Source organism: Lepidochelys kempii, chromosome 4 (assembly GCF_965140265.1).
Source record: "Lepidochelys kempii isolate rLepKem1 chromosome 4, rLepKem1.hap2, whole genome shotgun sequence".
Lineage (NCBI taxonomy): Eukaryota > Metazoa > Chordata > Testudines > Cheloniidae > Lepidochelys > Lepidochelys kempii.
This window is the reverse complement of record NC_133259.1, coordinates 140,540,489-140,559,272: the sequence shown is the minus strand read 5'-3', so window position 1 is coordinate 140,559,272 and position 18,784 is coordinate 140,540,489. Positions and strand designations below refer to the sequence as shown.

The 18,784-nt window shown below is 59.3% G+C and overlaps 1 protein-coding gene across 5 annotated transcripts; it reads left to right on the top strand.

Moving 5' to 3' along the window:
- The first annotated feature begins 819 nt into the window (after window positions 1-819).
- PCED1A (PC-esterase domain containing 1A) lies at window positions 820-18,784 on the top strand. Of its 5 annotated transcripts, XM_073343104.1 has the most exons (11): window positions 820-922; window positions 1,843-1,971; window positions 4,098-4,218; window positions 7,129-7,237; window positions 7,980-8,059; window positions 9,884-10,116; window positions 10,996-11,146; window positions 13,744-13,990; window positions 14,401-14,484; window positions 15,260-15,508; window positions 18,330-18,784. In XM_073343104.1, exons 3-11 carry the CDS (start codon window positions 4,207-4,209, stop codon window positions 18,554-18,556), a joined length of 1,392 nt encoding a protein of 463 aa, XP_073199205.1. In that variant the 5' UTR covers window positions 820-922; window positions 1,843-1,971; window positions 4,098-4,206; the 3' UTR covers window positions 18,557-18,784. The 5 variants fall into 5 exon arrangements, with proteins under 5 accessions (XP_073199205.1, XP_073199208.1, XP_073199209.1 ...); XM_073343107.1 differs by lacking the exon at window positions 4,098-4,218; XM_073343108.1 differs by lacking the exons at window positions 1,843-1,971; window positions 4,098-4,218.

The following is an 18,784-nucleotide window of genomic DNA, read 5'->3' as shown; positions in this document are numbered from 1 at the left end:
GGCTAGAACTTTTCAGCTTGGAAAAGAGGAGACTAAGGGGGAATAGGATAGAGGTCTATAAAATCATGAGTGGTGTGGAGAAAGTGAATAAGGGAAAGTTATTGACTTGTTCCCATAAGATAAGAACGAGGGGCTACCAAATGAAATGAATGGGCAGCAGGTTTAAAACAAATCAAAGGAAGTTCTTCTTCACTCAGCACACAGTCAACCTGTGGAACTCCTTGCCTGAGGAGGTTGTGAAGGCCTGGACTATAACAGGGTTTAAAAGAGAGCTGGATAAATTCATGGAGGTTAAGTCCATTACTGGCTATTAGCCAGGATGGGTAAGGAAGGGTGTCCCTAGCCGCTGTTTGTCAGAGTGTGGAGCTGGATGGCAGGAGAGAGATCACTGTTAGGTTCAGTCCCTCTGGGGCACCTGGCAGTGGCCACTGTCGGTAGATGACACTGGGCTGGATGGACCCTTCGTCTGACCCACTCTGGCCGCTCTTACGTTTTTAAATGGGGGTATACATTTAAGCTGAGCTTCTATTATGGTGTTTTTAAAGCTTCCACGCAGCCTGCAGGGTTGTGTAGTTCCCCTTTCTGAAATTAAATGCTCCAGTGTGGGCTCAGACTTTCCGGGGAGGGGGTCTGTGCCTCGCTCCAGCTGACCTCTGCTCCCCCCCATCAGCAGCCCCCCAGGCTCCGCACTGCTGCTGTCCCCAGAGCCTTCTCCTCTGCAGCGGCAGCCTCTGCCCCCCCGGCCCCCCAGCGCCCAGCTGCGCGGCCGGCCCCGCACCCCCGGGGCGGGGCGCTGGCAGGAAAGCGGAGTGCGAAGGGGGCGAGCCGGGCCAGGCGCAGGCAGCCGAGCGGGACGCGGGACAGCCGGGCTGGCTGCCCGGCCGTGCGCCCCGCGGGCAGGCGGGCTCGGCGCCAGGGGCAGGTACGGGGACAAGCGCGCGGGCTCCGGGCGGCAGCGCCCCCGGTCACCCTTGTGCAATGGGGGGTGAACACGGGCATGACCCCCCCCGGGCTGGTGTGGATCCGGGGTAACGCGGCTCGAACCCGTGGGGCTGCGGCGGGCTGCCGGCCCCGGGCGGCTGGAACTCGCAGCCTGCGCGTCCCTCGGCTCGGGCGGGGGGAGTCGCCGGGTCCGCTCAGCCTCTTCCCGGCCCCCCGGCTTTGCTGGCTGCGGGGCCTGCAGGGGGTGGTTCGGGTCTGGGGCTGAACGGTCCGGCTGCGGCAGGGGCCCGGGTGGCCGCAGGCGCGGAGGGGAGGCTCCCGGCGCGGCGCGGCGCAGGGCGGCTGCCTCCCCGCGCTGGGGGATCGCCCCGCGGGCCCCTGCCAGCGCCCGGCCGGCGGCGTTGCCGGCGCCGGTTGCCGAAGGGCTCGGTCTTGTTCGACGCCCAGCTCCCAGGGGGTGTTTCCCAGGCGCTGCCCCTCCGCTCACAGCAGGCGGCCGCCACAGGTGGGGTTAAAGGGACCCCGCTGGAGGGAGTCAGCCCCCCAACCCCGAGAGATTCGCTCCCCCTCCTCGCCCCCCCGCAGCTGCCGGTTTTGGACACGGACAACGCTTCACCCTCCCTCTGCTGCTGCGTGTGAGGGACCCGCACAGACCGCACGCAGCAAAGGACAGAGCTCCGGCGGGGCGGGGATGCGCGTGTTTGCCTCTCACCTCTTCCAGCCCTGGCCATGGTAGGGCTCCCACGGGCCTGAATCCTCCTTCAGCAGGGCCAGGGCGAGCGCGGGGGGAGTTAGTCTGTTCCCTCTGAGCCCAGGCCTCCTGCCTGGGGACCTTGGCAGCAGCGGCAGGTAGAGATGGGATTTGTTTTTCTGACTGATGACCCTTTAATCCCTGAATAGCCCCATGTGATTGGCCACCTGCTGGAGACCAACACTGCTTGCTTGTGGCTGCTCTGTAACTACTAGCAAAAGGCCAGAGCCCTGTCCCGGCACCCAGGCCGCTTGCTTGGGAACGTGGGCGCACTGGAGGTAATTGCTTCACTTCCAGATATTTTCACAGCTGGTCACAGGAGTGACTCTTGGGTGGGCACTTCCTGGCAGTGAGTGACTGGCTGGGTGAAGGGTCTGAAGGAAAGCGAGAGAGCCAAGTGCAGGCCTGGGGGGGCTCCTCCCTGCTTTGGTGCCAGTTCAGAGAAGGGCTTAAAAAACTAAGGCACCAAACCCTCTTCCTGCTGGGATGAGCCCCCATGCCCCTTGCCAGGAGGCAGGGAGACCTAAAGGTATAGCCGTTGTGTCACAATTGTGGCTTTTAAGCTAATGGAAACACTTGCCCTTGGTTTAGCCCTGTCTACACTAGGAGTACGGTCTCCGAAAGCTCTGGCCGAGCCAGCGAGAGCCATGGTGGTGGAGAGTAGGAGAGGGCTTCTGTCTCATTTAACGCAACCCCGGGCAAAGCTCTTAGTATTGCAATTCAAAGCTCAGTCCTGCAATGGACAAGTTCATGGGCATGTCTTTGAATATACTCGGGCATTTCACAGTAAGCTGGAGCTATGCAGCCAAATAAAGAGGAATAGAAGATGCTGTCTGTATATGATGGTGTAGTCTTCCTTATAAGGTCGGTTCATGCTGTAATGCAAGGACAGATCCCAAGACACATAGATGACAGGGGATGGATCACGAGATGATTCCCTGTTCTGTTCATTCCCTCTGAAGCACCTGGCATTGGCCACAATCAGAAGACAGGACACTGGGCTAGATGGACCTTTGGTCTGGCCCTGTATGGCCGTTCTTATGTTCTACAAGGTAGTTTGCTGAGCATAACTAATTAGGATTTAGGATTAGTTTGGCATGAGGAACTGATGGGCGGGTGACAGGAAGCCACAAATTAAGCAAAGAAAAAAGAGAGGAGTACTTGTGGCACCTTGGAGACTAGTCATAAGAGAGTTGACTGATAGGAAGTTTGAAACCACAAGTAAAGGGTTCAGAGTAGCAGCTGTGTTAGTTTGTATCCGCAAAAAGAACAGGAGAGCTGGAGCCCACGAAAGCTCGTGCTCAAATAAATGTGTTAGTCTCTAAGGTGCCACGAGTCCTCCTGTTCTTTTTGTGGCACCTTAGAGACTAACACATTTCTTTGAGCAGGAGCTTTCGTGGACTAGAGCCCACTTCATCGGACGCATAGAGTGGAACATGCAGTAAGAAGATTATACACATACAGAGAACAGGAAAAGGTGGAGTAAGAGGCTAATTAGTTAAGATGAGCTATTATCAGCAGGAGGAAAAAAAACCCTTTTGTCGTGATCATCAAGATGGCCCATTCAGACAGTTGACCAGAAGGTGGGAGGATACTTAACATGGGGAAATAGATTCAATATGTGGAATGACCCAGTCACTCCCAGTCTCTCTTCAAACCCAAGTTAATGGGATCTCGTTTGCAGATTAATTCAAGCTCAGCAGTTTCTCCTTGAGAGTCTGTTTTTGAAGCTTTTCTGTTGCAAAATTGCCACCTTTAAATCTGTTACTGAGTGGCCAGAGAGGCTGAAGTGTTCTCCTACTGGTTTTCAAATGTTACGGTTCCTGATGACAGATTTGTGTCCATTGATTCTTTTGCATAGAGACTGTCCAGTTTGGCCAATGTACATGGCAGAGGGGCATTGCTGGCACATGATGGCATAGGTCACATTGGTGGATGTGCAGGTGAACGAGCCTCTGATCATGTGGCTGATGTGATTAGGCCTTATGATGGTGTCCCCTGAATAGATATGTGGGCACAGTTGGCAACGGGCTTTGTGGCAAGGATAGGTTCCTGGGTTGGTGTTTCTGTGGTGTGGTGTGTGGTTGCTGGAGAATATTTGCTTCAGGTTGGGGGGCTGTCTGTAGGTGAGGACTGGCCTGTCTCCCAAGATCTGTGAGTGGGAGGGATCATTTTTCAGGATAGGTTGTGATCCTTGATGATGTGCTGGAGAGGGTTTTCAGTTGGGGGCTGAATGTGACGGCTAGCCACTATTAGCAGTTGAGGATGAGTGTAAGGAATACGTATAACCAAAATGTACAGGTGTCAACAGCAGGGATACTATAGAAATATCATGGCAACTAATTGACAAAAGCTAATGAGGTAAATAGGTAACCAATTAACAATGTGGTGACCTCCCCCCCAGAGATATGAGTGTGGAAGCTTAGAAAAGGAAAAGGGGCCAAGACACATGAATATGCCTAGCCAGGAAAAGTGTGATCAACCTACTGACAACCACCTAGGAACTGTCTGGGATGGGGAATGCTGTAAGTAACGCAAGTGCTGGTCATGTGTCATTATTTCTCTGTGCCCTGCTGGGAGGGGGGTGGGCGTTTGCCTGGTTAGCTAATAAAAATAATGGTTAAAGAAAGGGCAGGGTGGTGTCCTGCTAGCCTCTCTCCTGTAGCTGATCTGGCGGCTGACCCTACCCAGACCACTGCAGTGTAGACCCCCGCCCTGGGGTGGGCCAAGAGTAACTTAAACCCACACATAGGGCTACAATGCAGTCTAGTTAGTATTACTGTAGGAACCCGAACGCTTGTGTTTCCTCACTCAGATTTAATGTTGCAATAACATAGTTCTTAGCTTTTCTCTCCCAGAAATTGAAATCAGTCTCTCAGAAGTGCCCAGTTAGGGCCCTGTCTAACCCGAGGGGGAAAGGCGGTGGTGGTGGGGAAGGCAGGTACAAGTGCAGCATCCCAAACTTTTGCTAAATTAAACCTACAAAGGAAAAATACTGTGGGAGAAAGCTGGGCCCCAGTGAGTTTTGCCCTGGGACTGTTGTAGGCCAGTATTTCACCCTGGGCCGTGTGCTTTGTGTCTTGGTGATGGAGAGAAGCTGGAAAGGTGTGAACATGTTTTTTGCCCCTGTTCTGTTTTTCGTACCTTGGCGCTTGTCTGCGGAAGTGACTCCACCTCTCCCAGCCCAGTTCAAGCCGCCCAGCCCCCGAGCTCTGAGGCAGTCCTGCCAGTATAAAAGGGCTTTTACCCGTGTACTTATTCCCAGATGGGAAAGGGAACAAGCCACACTAGTGTAAGGACCTTTCAGCAGTGCAAGGCACTGGTGTAACGATACCCACAGGTGAGCGCGTCCCTAACCGACGTAGCACAAACGGAGTGGAAGGAGTGGGAGTCGAGTCTGCAGAGAGGAACTCGGGGGGCGGCGGGGGCGGTGAACCCTTCCCAAGGGCTCTCTTCCTCTGCAGCATGTGAGCCACATGGGTGTTAACAGCCTGAATCCCACCCCCCTTCCCCTACTTGATTGGGATTCACAGGTGGGTCGGTGTCCTGTAACCTCGCCCGTAAAAGCGGGGCAAGCTGGTCTAATGTTAAAATCCCGCCCAGGAACAAAACAAGTCCTGCCGAGGGGGAGGATGGCCTTGGCGGGTGGGCCTGGGCTGCAGGGCAGTGGTTTCGCTGACCCAGCGATGTCTGCTAGGAACGTGGGGGGAGGTGGGAGAGAGAAACGCTGGAGCTGTGCTGGCAAAGCTCAGGCTCGACGCAGTTATGGGCCTGTTGGCAGCATAGCCCGTTCCAGTCAGGGAGTTCCCAGCGTGTCCACAGACTCCCCTGGGACCTTGGCCCTCCCTCAGCTCTCATCTGCAGAGCAGTCCCTCACGCTCTCCCTTTGCTCAGACCGGGAGTTCCTGGGGGCCAGGCCTGCCTCTTTGTACAGCACCTGGTACGCTGGAGCCTGGATTTCTCTCTGGCATTGCCGTATAAACCAGAGACTCCAGCTGGGCCTTCGCTCCAGGCTAAAGGAGCCAGAAGGGGCGCAGCCCCGCTCCTCTGCCCCCTGCCCGCTTCACGGCTCTCCCTGGAACAGCCGCAAGGCCGAAGCGGAGCTGAAAAGCTCCTTCTTTCCCATCAGCCTTCCAGGGGCAGGGCCGGGTCGGCGCCGGGCAGGGTCTGCGTGGTTCAATATCTGGACGTCCGGCCCAGTGCTCCATGGTGCAGAGGTGGGAACGCTGGGCCATGGCAAGCTTTGAGGTGGCTGCTGCCAACACCCGACCCCGGGCCAGAGGGTGTCTAAGGGGCTGGGCTTTAATGGGCCGTCCCGGAATGGGTGGAGGAGCCAGTGGAAAACAAGCAGGGCAGCTGGGTAATTAAAGGCCCCATTCACCCTGGCTCTGCGCCTTGTTCATCCTTTGCCCCAGTGCCAGGGGGTGTCCCACGCTACGCAGCGTGTCTCAGTGCGGGGCACAAAGCAGAGTCTGACTCCGAATCCACTGCCTGGGTTCCCCTGGTCTCCGCCCTGCCTCCCACCCGGCAAGAAGCCCCCGGGATGCAGGAGCAGCAGCCTCAGCACTCCAGGCAGAGAGGGTCTGCCCGTCCTCGCTGGGTCAGTGCCCAGGGCCTGAGAGTCCCTTGAGAACTTGCTTTGTGTGGCTCTGTTAGTGTTCAGTTTGGATTAACGAACTGGCGACAAAGCTAGACCAGCACAGAGCAGCTCGAAGCCGCTCTGAACCGATGGGCTGACTTCTTTCCTCATGCCCCAGTTTTTACAACGTTCACGAGGGAACCTACGATTTCTGTACCTGTTCTTGACAGTTTCTTCTCTTGTTTTGAATGACGTTTTCCACGAGTCTGCCAAACGTAGAGGCGTCGTGTGCTCGCTCTCCCTTGGTACCGGGTGTATGGGGGCCAGGCTTCGACAGGACCAAATATTTTACCCTGTCGCTCTGCCATTGTGTCCTATCCAGCCGTGGCATGCTGCACCGTGGCCCAGCATGCAGTTTGCGAAGCCTTCACGTGACACTGACCTTGTCCCTGACCGGGTACCAGGAAGAGGGGTCCCCGCAGCTTACCGGCTTGCTGGGCCCAAGTGCAAAGCATGCTGGGAGGATGGTCCAGACATTTTTCTCTTAGCAGAAGTACAAAGGGTTTGGGGGAAACGTGACCTGAAAACACGTCATAGTCACACAAACCACGAGCCCAACAGCTGCTGTTGACACTGCACCCGATCCGGGCTGACAGCTCTGTGTCTGGCCTCCCTGTGCTGCCCTCCTGGCGGCGGGGGCAGCCTGTGCGCGGGCAGCCTATGCGTGGGGGGCCTGTGCGCGGGCGGCCTGTGCGCGGGCAGCCTGTGGGAGTTTTCCAGGGGGTGCGGAGGCCGCTCCCAGCGTGGGTGGAGGAGGATGCAGGCCTCAGTCTCGTCTCTCTCCTTCGCTGAGCAGGGCTCTGCTTGCTGGGGAGCGGCCGCCTGCCGAGCCATGGTCACTTTCGTCACGCACCAAGTCCGGCAGCTCCTGCACAACAAGTTCGTGGTGGTCGTGGGGGATTCCAGTGAGTCAGCCGAAGGGACGCCGGAGCCCCCCAGCGCGGGGGGTGGGTTCCCTCCACCCCTCTCGGCCACGGTAGAGCCGAGTTGTCTTTGGCTCCACGTCCAAAGTGGGTTTTCCTGCGTGCCGGGCTGCAAGCTCCCTGCAGCCCCAGCGGGGCTCTCTGCCTCGCCAGCAACCGTGGGTTTGCCCTGGCTTGCGCAGACCGAGCGGCTGCGTGGGGTAACCCCCTTCCGCGGCAGGACTGGCTGGGGAAAGGCGAAGGGCAGCCAGGCCTCTGAACTCGCCCCCTGGGGCGGGGGGCAGGGACTTTGAGCCCTGCAGTGAGCAGAGTGGATTTCTCTGACTTCCCTCTGGGTGCCCTGTCGTTCTGGCCCCACTCCGTAACTGAAGCTGGCCTGGGGAGGGAGGGTGTTCCCTACGCTGGGTGAGCTGGACCCGTGTCTCCGCTACGCAGCGCTGCCCTTGCACCCCCCCCCCCAGAGTCCGTGCAGCACGACCGCCCTGCCCACCCCCAGCACGGCAGCTGGCATGTCGTCTCGTTCCTGACATCTGCCCCCCCAGCCGCAGCCCACCAAGCGCGCCTGGCCGGCACAGACACGTCCCATTCTGAGCAAGGGCCTCTTCCACCCCGCCCCGAACGAGACCCGGGGCTGGTCCTTGCGTTAGCGCCCAAGAGGCGAAGATGTTGCTCCCCCAAAGACGGGCTACCCCGGGCTACCTCTGTCTCCATTTTCCCTTTGCAGTCCAGCGATCGGTTTACAAGGACCTGGTGTTGCTTTTGCAGAAGGATGCTCTCCTCAGCCAGTCCCAGCTGAAAGCCAAGGTACTGAGTCTGCGGAGCCGGAGCAGCCAGCCTCTGTCCCACAGGGCTGGGGAACTAAACCACACGCAGCCGCCATGTCGCTGGGGCACTTCTCCAATCCGGGGTCCGTGCCCTTGGGTGCCCCCTGCTGGGCCTTGCGCCCCCGACAGCCGTCGCTTCTGGTGCAGTCAGCTCTGGTGTGTGCTCCCCCTCTGTGGGCACAGCTGAGACAACCAGTTTGGGTGGCTGCTGCTGCATAAAGAGAAGTGGAGAAAACTAATCTGGTTGCCTGGTGGCCAGTAGCCAGACAAGCCTCCTTCCTTAGAGGTTTTTAAGGTCCGGCTTGACAAAGCCCTGGCTGGGATGATTTATCTGGGATTGGTCCTGCTTTGAGCAGGGGTTGGACTAGAACCTCCTGAGGTCCCTGCCGACCCTGATGTTCTCTGGCTCTAAGCCGGTGCCCTCCCAAAGGCCTGCAGACTGCGCGGTCCTGGCTCCGGGTCCGGCTCAGTGAAGGAGGAAGCAGCTAGAGCTTGTTGGGTCTGAGCCAGCTGTGTCGTCTAGTAATAGTGTTGCTTGACGGGGGAGGAGGGTTTCTTGTTTCCGGTGGGAGGCTTTGAAACCCAGATGTAACCGAAGAAGCAGAACAGTCCTGGGCCTGGCGCACCCCCCTCCGTGCCTCCCATCAGTGGTTCACGTGTAGAATTGCAAAAAGAAAAGGAGGACTTGTGGCACCTTAGAGACTAACCAATTTATTAGAGCATGAGCTTTCATGAGCTACAGCTCACTTCCTCAGCTCACGAAAGCTCATGCTCTAATAAATTGGTTAGTCTCTAAGGTGCCACAAGTCCTCCTGTTCTTTTTGCGAATACAGACTAACACGGCTGTTACTCTGAAACGTGTAGAATTGGGGGATGTCTTGCCACGTGAGTGCCCCCTGCTGGCTGGTGTTGGGAATAGCATCGTCCCACTGCGCTCCCCCGGCTGGTGCTCAGCCCCTGCAGCCGTCCAGAGGGAGGGTAAAAGTGGTGATGTCCCGCGGTGCTGGGGTGGGGCCTTGAGAAGGGGCCGGGAGCTACCTAGCCTGGGGTGGGGCTCGGCTATTGGGAGGGGCCGGAAGGGCACGCACCTACAGGCCCTAGTGTTGTCATTTGGGTCCAGGGGGAGGCAAGGCCTTGTGGTAGACCAGCACTGGTCTGGAGCTGGGGCTCTGGGATCCAACCCCAGCCCTTGCCCTGGCTTGCTGTGTGCCCTGGGCCAGCTCCGCTCCTCTGTGCCCAGAAGAGGCCTCGGGTCACTCCCCAGCTCATGGGAAGGCTGCAGGCCGTGGCTGGGCGCAGTTCTCGGGGATGGGAGGGCAGAGGACGACCCGGCAGTGGGCACGAGAGGGCATCGCTCCCCTGGGGGTAGAGCCCTGCGCACACACAGGATTTGTATCCGCAGATGTGGGTGTCCGTGGAGCTGCAGGGCTGTACCGGGAACTGGAGCAGCACGTCGGGCAGCCGCTCGCAGGAGCCAGCGCCCTGAGCGGGCAGCTCCTCCTGCATGGCTGTACCGCCCCCAGCCCCGTCCCCTGGGGCCGGCCCCTGGCTCACCAGCTGCTGTCCCGGCTCGCACACCCCGACTTGCACACACTAGTGTGACCAGGGACAGCTGCTGGTGAGCCTGGTGCCCATCCCCGTGGGCAGGGCTGGGGGTGGCACGGCCATGCCGGAGAGCGCTGGCTCCCGCGAGCGGCGGCCCGACACGCGGCTGCTTCGCCGTGGCTGTCGATCTGGTATGGGCGCAGGGCTCTCGGTGCGGGCGACAGGCGGGCTGAGGGCCTCTGCGTCCCGTCTCCGCCAGGGGGAGCTGAGCTTTGAGAACGACTGCCTGGTGGAAGGCGGCATGTTGGGCGAGCTGACCAACGGCACCCACTACAAGGAGGTGCGGCAGTACCGCACGGACCATCACCTGGTGCGCTTCTACTTCGTCACCCGTGTCTACTCCGACTACATGGAGAGCATCCTGGCCGACTTCCAGGCTGGGCCGCAGCCCGACGTCGTCATCATCAACTCCTGCTTGTGGGACGTGAGCAGGTACCCGGTGCTACCCCAGCCCTGGCAGGAGAACTCGGGCCTCTGCGAGGTCACATGGGGCTGCACAGCACCCTCAGGGAGAGAACTGAGCCCCTCCGGCTGCCACAGCCCGGCCAGGGCAGCTAAAGGAGACTCTCTGCTGGCAGTACAGGGCCCGTGAGACACAAATCAGCGGTTCCGAGTCCGTCCAGCCGAGGGCAGTGCTGGGCATGTAGGCACACGGCAGCTGGTTCACTAAGACCCCCTGTGTTGTGGGAGCCTGCCCCACGGACACAGACGTTCCTGCTTTTCGCTCCGTGGGGCCAGCCGGGCTCTGTCCCTCTTGTGCATGTACAGCCAGCAGCATTACTTAGTCCAGTCCAGTCTGAGAGATCTGGGCAAGCCTGGTGAGCGAGCCAGGAGGGCGTTGGCTCGGCTAGTGACGGGGCTGCCGACCTGCCACCTGCCCAAGAGGAGGGAGCTCGGTCCTGCATATGCATTCTGCTCTGGCTGTTGGCCCGTGCCCATGGTATCTGAGCACCTCGTGGGTGCCACTCGCGGGGCTCTACTCGGGGGTGGTGAGGTGTCTCACAGCTGGGGGAGCGGGTCTCAGAGGGGCACAGACAGCGAGCAGGCCCCCAGCTTCCCTCTTGCCCCGCAAACTCCATGTCCCACGCTGGGGGATGGTGGGGTAACCTCCCCTCCCTGCCCCTGGCCGATGGTGGCATCTCGGTGCAGAAACGCCTGCCTGGCCAGCCTCGCCCATAGAGCCGTTTCTGCAGAGCGGCTGGCCGACAGGCTCCTGCCTTTGCCTAGTGCTGCTCCTTGTGGGGGCCAGATGGATCCGACCCCGTGTCAGTCCCGAGGGCCATGACTTCTGTCTGCTCTGCTGCCCTGCAGGTACGGCCCCAAGTCCATGAAGCAGTACCGGGTGAATCTGGAGAAGGCCTTTAACCGCCTGGACAAGGTGCTGCCCCATGCCTGCCTCCTGGTGTGGAACATGACAATGCCCGTGGGCCACAAAATCATCGGGGGCTTCCTCACCCCAGAGGTAACGCGAACTGCAGCTTCGCCCCGGACCCCGGTGCTGCTCGCTGAAGGTGCTCTGGGGGATGTGCGGCTGGGACTGGGATAAAGTGCTGAGCCCAGGGGCAGGGCCTGCTACCGGGGCTGGTACCCCGGCTGCACCGCTCTCCAGCCCACGCGGGCACACCCCGCAGGGCACCCTCCTGGGACAGGCCTTGTCTGAAACCCTAGTCACAGCTCCAAAGTTAACCCTCTGCCTCCTGCGGCCGAGAGCTGCAGGCTGCCTAGCTGCTGTGGGGGGTGAGGGGTTCCCGTCAGCCTGGCCTTGCCGTGCCTCGTACTGGCTGGGCCTCTGCTGACACGACGGGAGCGGATGGAAACAGGCCTCATCAGCTCTCACTGATTTCCTACTCTGAAATCTCCGAGCCAGAGGTTCATGGAGCTTAAGGGTAGAAGGGACGTTAGATCATCTAGTCTGCCTGTCTGGCACAGGCCAGAGAAATTCCCCCACTTCCCCCCACGCTGAGCCTAGGTTTTCTAACATTTTAATCATTCTCCTGGCTCTTCTCTGACCAATTTATCAATATCTGTCCTGAATTGTGGGCACCAGAACTGGACACAGGGATCCCAGCAATGGTCGCCCCAGTGCCAAATACAGAGGGAAAATCACCTCTCGATTCCTACTTGAGATTCCTCTGTTCATGCATCCCACGATCACATTAGCTCTTTGGCCCCAGCGTCGCACGGGGAGCTCCTATTCCGCTGATTAGCCCCCAAGTGTTTTTCGGAGTCACTGGGTCGAATCCCCTGTCCTGTACGTACGGCGTGCGTTCTTTGCTCCTAGATGTACACGTTTACATTTAGCCATATTAAAACACACATTGTTTGCTTGTGCCCAGTTGACTGTGTGAAGCAGATTGCTCTGGATCAGTGACCTGTCCTCGGCATTATTCCCCAGTCGTTGTGCTAGCTGCAAACTTTCTCGATGAAGATTTTGTTTTCTTTCAGATCATTGATAAAAATGTTAATAGAGTAGGGCCAAGAACTGATCCCACAGGGATGAGGATTCCCTATTTACAATTACACTTTGAGACCTATCAGTTAGCCAGTTTTTAATCCATTTCATGTGTGCCATGTTCATTTTATATTATTCTAATTTTTTAATCACAATTTTGTGCAGTATGAAATCAAACATTCTGGAGAATTCTAAGTATATTATATCAACTCTATTACTGAAACTTGGTATCTCCTCAAAGAGATCAAGTTAGTCTGATAGGCTGAAGGAAAATAGATCCTCTGTTGAGTCGCATTAATTGCATTATCTTCTTTTAATTCTCTATTAATCAAGTCCCATGTCAGCTGCTCCCTTATCTTACCTGGGATCGATGTCAGACTGACAGGCCTATAGTTACTTGGGTCATCCTGGTCACCTTTTTACACACTGGCACAACATTAGCTTTCTTTCGGAACTTCCCCAGTATGCCAAGACTCACTAAAAATCAATATTAACGGATCAGCAAGTGCCTCAGTCAGCTCCTTTTAAAACTCTTGGATGCAAGTTATCTGTACCTGCTGATTTTAAAATGTCTAACTTTATATCGTCTGTTTCCCTGCCCCCCCATACAGAATAGAAATGTTTATTGAACATGTTTGCCTTTTCTGCATTATTTCTGCATAACACCATTTCCATCTAATAATGGACCAATACCATTGTTAAGATTCTTTTTGTTCTTAATATTTAAGAAACTCCTTTTTACTCTTCTTAACTCTGCTGGCCATAGAGTTCGCATTGTGTCCCTTGGCTTCCCTTATCAATTTTCTACAATTCCTATCTTTTGATTTATGTTCATTATTATCAATTTCCCTTTTCTTCCATTTGTACGTATTCTTTTTTAATTTTGTTTTCTAGCTGTCTTCACTTCTACTCTAAACCCAGGTCAGTTTTTTAACCAGCACATACTTCTTTCTTGATTGTGGCTTTTGGGACATCTAATTCTTAAACAATTCCCCCAGTGATCATTCACATTCTCCTGATTAAATTCTTCCTCTCAGCTGATATGCCTCATGTTTGTTTTCGCTGAAATTGGCCCTATTCAGCCACCAAAGATATGTTACTGGCCTGGACTTTATTCTGTTTGCACCTTATAAATGTGATCAAGTCATGATCACTTGTACCGAAGCTACCATTAACTTTTCCCATTCTCCTCGCCACTGGCTACCTGGCCCTGCTGCAGAAAACAGCCTGCTCTGATCAGCATTCTCTTCTTCCTGCATTCCCGAGCCTCAGCCTGCACGGACAGGCGAGTGCCGAGGACTCAAGGGGTTAAACCTAAACAGGCCCAGGCAGGAAAAGCCCCCAGCTGGGCTGCCCCCCTTGCTAGGCAGCAGGCTGGAAAGGGGTGGTAGCTCTGGGCTGGGCCCTAGCACTCCCTGCCCCTGCCTGCAGCTACTGGCAAAGAGGCCCTGCACCCCCAGGCACGGCTGTGTCTGCCAGGCCGTCCTGCTGTCTTGTACCATTCCCAGGAGCGAGGTGTTCTCGTGGGCCGGGTCCCTGGAGCGTGGCCCTCCCCATCTGCGGGAGCCCCGCTGGCCTGGCCCAGTGGCTCCTTTCTCTGTCTCCAGCTGCAGCGCCGAGGCAGGAAGGTGCCCCACAATGTGATCGAGGGCAACTTCTATGGGGCCGTCCTGGCCAGCAGCCACCACTTCGACGTGCTGGACCTGCATTACTACTTCCGCTTCGAGGCGCACCACCGCCGGGGGGACGGCGTCCACTGGAGCCAGGCTGTCCACCGCAGGATCAGCCAGCTGCTGCTGGCCCACGTGGCCGACGCCTGGGGGGTCGAGATCCCGGAGAAGAGACCCCAGGACGGCGAGTGGGGGAGCGGGGGATGTCGCAAGAGGGGCTGGGAGATGGGGGGGGTGCCCCTGCGGGGAGTGGGAGACGGGGGGGGAGGGGGTGGACATGCTGGAGCAAGGGGGGAGAGATGTTGGGGGGAGACGGGGGGTGCCGCTGCGGGGGTGGGAGGGGGCGGGGGTGGGAGCGCTGCAGCAAGAGGAGGTGGGAGATGCGGGGTGGGTGCCGCTGCGGGGGCTGGGAGTGTGAGGGGGGTGGACGTGCTGTGGCAGGGGGTGGGGGGGCGGATGTGCAGCGACGGGAGGGGGTGAGGGTGGGCGTGGGGAGGAGGGAGTGGGGGTGGGCATGCTGCAGCAAGAGGGGGTGGGAGACGGGGGGTGGGAGCTGGCCGCGCTGCTGATGGATCTGCTTTTCCCTTTCTTCAGGTTGCTTTCAGGCAAATGCTCTGGAGTGGGGCTCGCAGCCCACCTCCTGCCCGGTGCCCCACGCTGCTCCGCCCTGCCCCTGGGGTAAAGATCTTGGTGGTGGGCAGGGGCTGTGGGCACCTCCTTAGGTTGGGCAACCACGCTGGGGGGGTGGCTGGGGAAGGGACCCCCGTCCACTTAGGGGGTGGCCTGTTGCCGGCTCCCAGCCCCCTCCTCAGCCAGGCTTTGGCCGCCTCTCTCCTGTGGCCGACAGCCCTGTGGCCCCCCCAAGGGGAGCTGGCTGAGCGTAGTGCTGCCGAGGGGGGGTGGGCACCTTCCCCGCGCTCGTCAGTGTGTGCCCAGGGCCGTGCCCTGGGGCGCCAGCCAGCCAGCCGAGCCCGGCCAGGCCCCGGCGTGACTGACGCTGACGAGGCCCCTGCCGGGGAGGCGGGGGGGGGACGACATGGTGGTAGCCCCCAGCTCTTCTCCTCAGCCCCCCGCCCCCAGCTCCCTACTGCCACCCACAGCACCCAGGTCGTGCCAGGGGGGCTTTGGGAACAGTGCCCGTGTAGGTCGCTGCTGCCAAGAGCCAGCGGGGGGCGCATGCGGCCAACGCATTGCACGGCCCCGGGGCACAGTCTCCAGGGGCCGCTGCCCCCCGGGGGCTGTGGGGGGCCGAGGGGCTCGGAGCCCCGGGAGCGCCGTCGCGGGGCCCTGCTCTCGGAGCTGCCGGTGCTACCAGCCTGGGGGGAATGAGCCGACCCGAGCCTGGCCCTGGTCTCAAATGGCTCCTTCTGACCCTTCTCCCCCCGCGGCCCCCCAGACTGGAGCCCTCGTCCTCGTCAAAGGCTCTCAACCCTTTTGCCCGGGACCTCCCCAGGGTCTGCGCTCGGTCACGTCTCTGACTCTGCAGGGCCCGAGTGGGACAGCAGCTGCCTGTCCTGGATGCCCCCGCCCAGCGCCTGCCCGCTGCCCCCTCCGGCCCCCCGGCCCCCCTTTGACTTCTGCTGCCCCTCCGAGGACCCCATTTTCCAGGAAGACTCCCCCTTCCTCCCCAGCGACGCGGGGCCTGGCGCGCCCCTCTCCGGATACATCAGCTTCGACAACTGCCCCGGATTCAGTGCGGAGGGTAGGTCCTCAGTCCCACGCTCTTGCCACACCCCCCTTGGTGCACCTGGCCCTGGGGGATTCTCACTTGCGGGGGCCCGTGGCACTCACGACTTCCTGCCTCAATCTCTCGCCCCACTCCTGTTCAGTCTGGCCTGGACACCTCTCTCTGCTGCTGCCTCTGGAGGTCGCTGCTCCGCTCCGCCTGTCTCCTCTGTGACTCTTCCCACTGCTCTTGCCTCTCCGTGCCCTGCTCCTTCATCGCCCGTCCGGTGCAGCCTTCCTGGCTCTGGCGTGGCTTCCCTCCCGCCCTGCGGCAGCCAAACCCTAGGACCAGGAGGACACTCAACAAAATAGACAGTGACTGATCTGTGGGACTCTCTGCCACGTGACGTGACTCAGGCCAAGAGCTTAGTAGCATTCCAGAGGTGACTGGACCTGGGACGTACAGAATCGCTGCAGTTACGCTCCAGAGGATTAGAGAGGGGGTCTAAATCCTCCTGCTTGGGGTCCAAGCCAGCCCTGACGCTCCCAGACCTGGGAGGAAATGCCCCCAGTTGGGCCTTCTGGGATTTCTTGTACCTTCCTGTGAAGCAGCTGGTCACTGGCTGCCTGGGCTGGGCCGTGAGTCTAATCCAATGGGGCCGTTCCCATGTTCTTTACGGCTGTGACCCTGTATCCCTGCTCTGGCCGCTCTCCTGCTCCTCGTCTTCGTGGGTCTGCCTCCGCCTTCCTGCCCTGTGCTGCTTCTCACGCTCACCTGTGAGCCTTCGGTCTTCTCCCTGCCTGCTCCGGACTGTGTCCTGGTCCCTGCCGGCCCCTTCCCCTCTCCCCGACTGCTCCCTCTGCTGCGTGGCTCGATGGAGGAGAGGAGTCTCTCCGCGGTCAGCGGCCCAGGGACCGGGCAGGTGGGCAGCATCTCCTGAGACCTCGGTGTCGCGCTCGTTCCTCTCCTGCGCGGGTCCCCGGGCTCCCTCAGAGCGGCTTCGACGGGGAGAGTGTTGGAGCCAGGCCCTGTGGCGCTGTCTGAATAACCCTGCGCCAGAGCGGCTGGCTCGGAGCCTGGCTGAGCCGGGCCGCTGACCCAGAGATCCTCCAGTCCTGCCTGGGGGACGGGTACCCCAGGGGATTCAGTAGGGGGGCGCTGTACCCAGTGCAGTGCAGGGGCTGCCGAGATGTGAAAGGGACACGTCGGCGTCTTACAGGAGTGGGAGCTGCAGGGTGGGAAGGAATGTCTGTCTTTGGACCAGCTTCTGGGGGGTAGAGACAAGCGTTCGACCTATGCAGAGCTGCTCCTCCGGTCTGGGCCGGGGGCTCAGAGGGCGTGTTTGCCGCCGGTCTGGGTCAGCTGACTGTGGCTTGCAGGGCTCAGGCTGCGGGGTGGTCAGGCTCAGGCTGGAGGCTGGGCTTGGGACCCTCCCCACTTGCAGGGTCGCAGAGATTGGCCCTGTTGTCTATACAGCCATTTTCCAGCCCCCAGCCTGAGCGGGTATAATCCCCTGTGTGGACGGACTCCGAGCCTCCACGGCTGTTTAGCAGAGCTAGTTAACAGCTTTCCAGGCACCACTGGAAGTGAAGTGTCCTGCTAAGACCCTGCCAGTCATGGGTGGGGGAGGGAGGGTTAATGCCCTAACCCCTCCCCCGGCTACTCCCTCCCCCACCTTTTTCATAGAATCACAGAATACCAGGGTGGAAAGGAACCTCAGGAGGTCACCTAGTCCCACCCCCTGCTCAAAGCAGGACCAATCCCCAATTTTTGCCCCAGATCCCTAAATGGCCCCCTCAAGGATTGAACTCACAATCCTGGGTTTAGCAGGCCAATGTGCAAACCCCTGAGCTATCCCTCCCCGCCGAATCAAAATTAGCTCTGATATTCCACAGTGGAGAGAGGAGGAAGTGCAATTAGCATGTAAGGGGGGGCCCATGCCACCAGGTATTAATACCTGTCCCCAGCCTCTCTCCTCTCTCTCTTTTTGTTTTCTTCCCTCTCTTATTCCCCGCCCCCCCCACACCCCTTGCCCCCATGACTGGAGAGGTGTTAACAGGCCACTTCATCTTGAAACATGTTAACTACTGACCTTAACCAATCTGTCCCACCCTCTGTGCACCTGGCCCAGACCTGTCTGTGTAGGTCCAACGCTCCTCTCTCTCCCCACCAGAAGTTGGTCCAATTAAGGACATTACCTCCCGTACCTGGTTTCAAGAATTGTCCTGGGCTCCTGGCCCAACTCCGAAAGAGTAACTACCTCTTCTGACCCCTGCCCCCTCGAGCCGTGTTTGTTCTGCAGCCTTTCTGGCCAGCCCGAGCCCTCGTTCCACGGCGTCAAACACCCGCCGTGCTGCACCCAGGAGCTGGCTGCATTTCAGCCCCAGCTTCAGCCGGTGAAGCCCTGGGAGACCTGCAGCCGAACCCTAAGTCTGGCGGCTTCTGGAGCATGGACGATCGTCCTGCGCGTGTGATCCCTGCTGCTGGGACGATTTGGTCAGGGTTTGCTGCAGCGGGGCGTTGCTCTGAGGGGCCCGGGCGCGGGGACAGGCTGAGCCCCATCACCGGACACTTGACTGCGGAATGGGGGTTAGATTTGTCAAAGGCACAGAGCTGGTGTCACTGTTCAAATAAGCTGCCGGTGCCCAGCTGTCCAGGCGGTGTGAGGGCCGGTGGCTGCTGGCAGTGTGTGGGGGGTGGTGGGGGGGCACAGGAGGGCGGCTGTGTATCTGGGTGCCCATTGCTCTGGAGAATTGGCCTCATGCAGATCCCTGAGTCCTCCCCCACCCCCCTGGTTCCTGTCCAGACCCTGCTGGATTGACTCGTCTCGCCCCCCACACCCTGCTTCTCGCCCTAGGTCCTGCCAGCCGCTTTCAAGCTTCCTGGGGCGCACCGCACGCTCTTCCGGGCCCGGGGCCCTTCCCTGGCTTCTCAGGAAACCCAGGACCCAGCTTCCCTCCGCACCCTCGGAGCCCGACCAGGAGAGGCCACGGTGGGCGCTCCCACGGCTTCATAATGAGGCGGCAGCCAGTGAGGTGGAGGTCTGGGCCCCCCTACAACAGGCCCCACTACAGTTGCTACTGAGGGGCCCTGGCAGAGCTGGGGCGTCTCCCTGCAGGCGGGGGGGCTCCCTGCCAAGCGCTCGGCTCCGGCTCTGAACAGACTCGGGTAGGGTTGGCTTGCCTGTCTGCAGGTGCGTGCCGCGATGATGCACCTGGCGTCAGAGGGTGCCCTGGCCGGGAGGCGGCTACCACTCAGATGGCTGAGTTATTACATGCAGTATTTGGGTGGGGGGCAGAGGGCTGCGGGGGC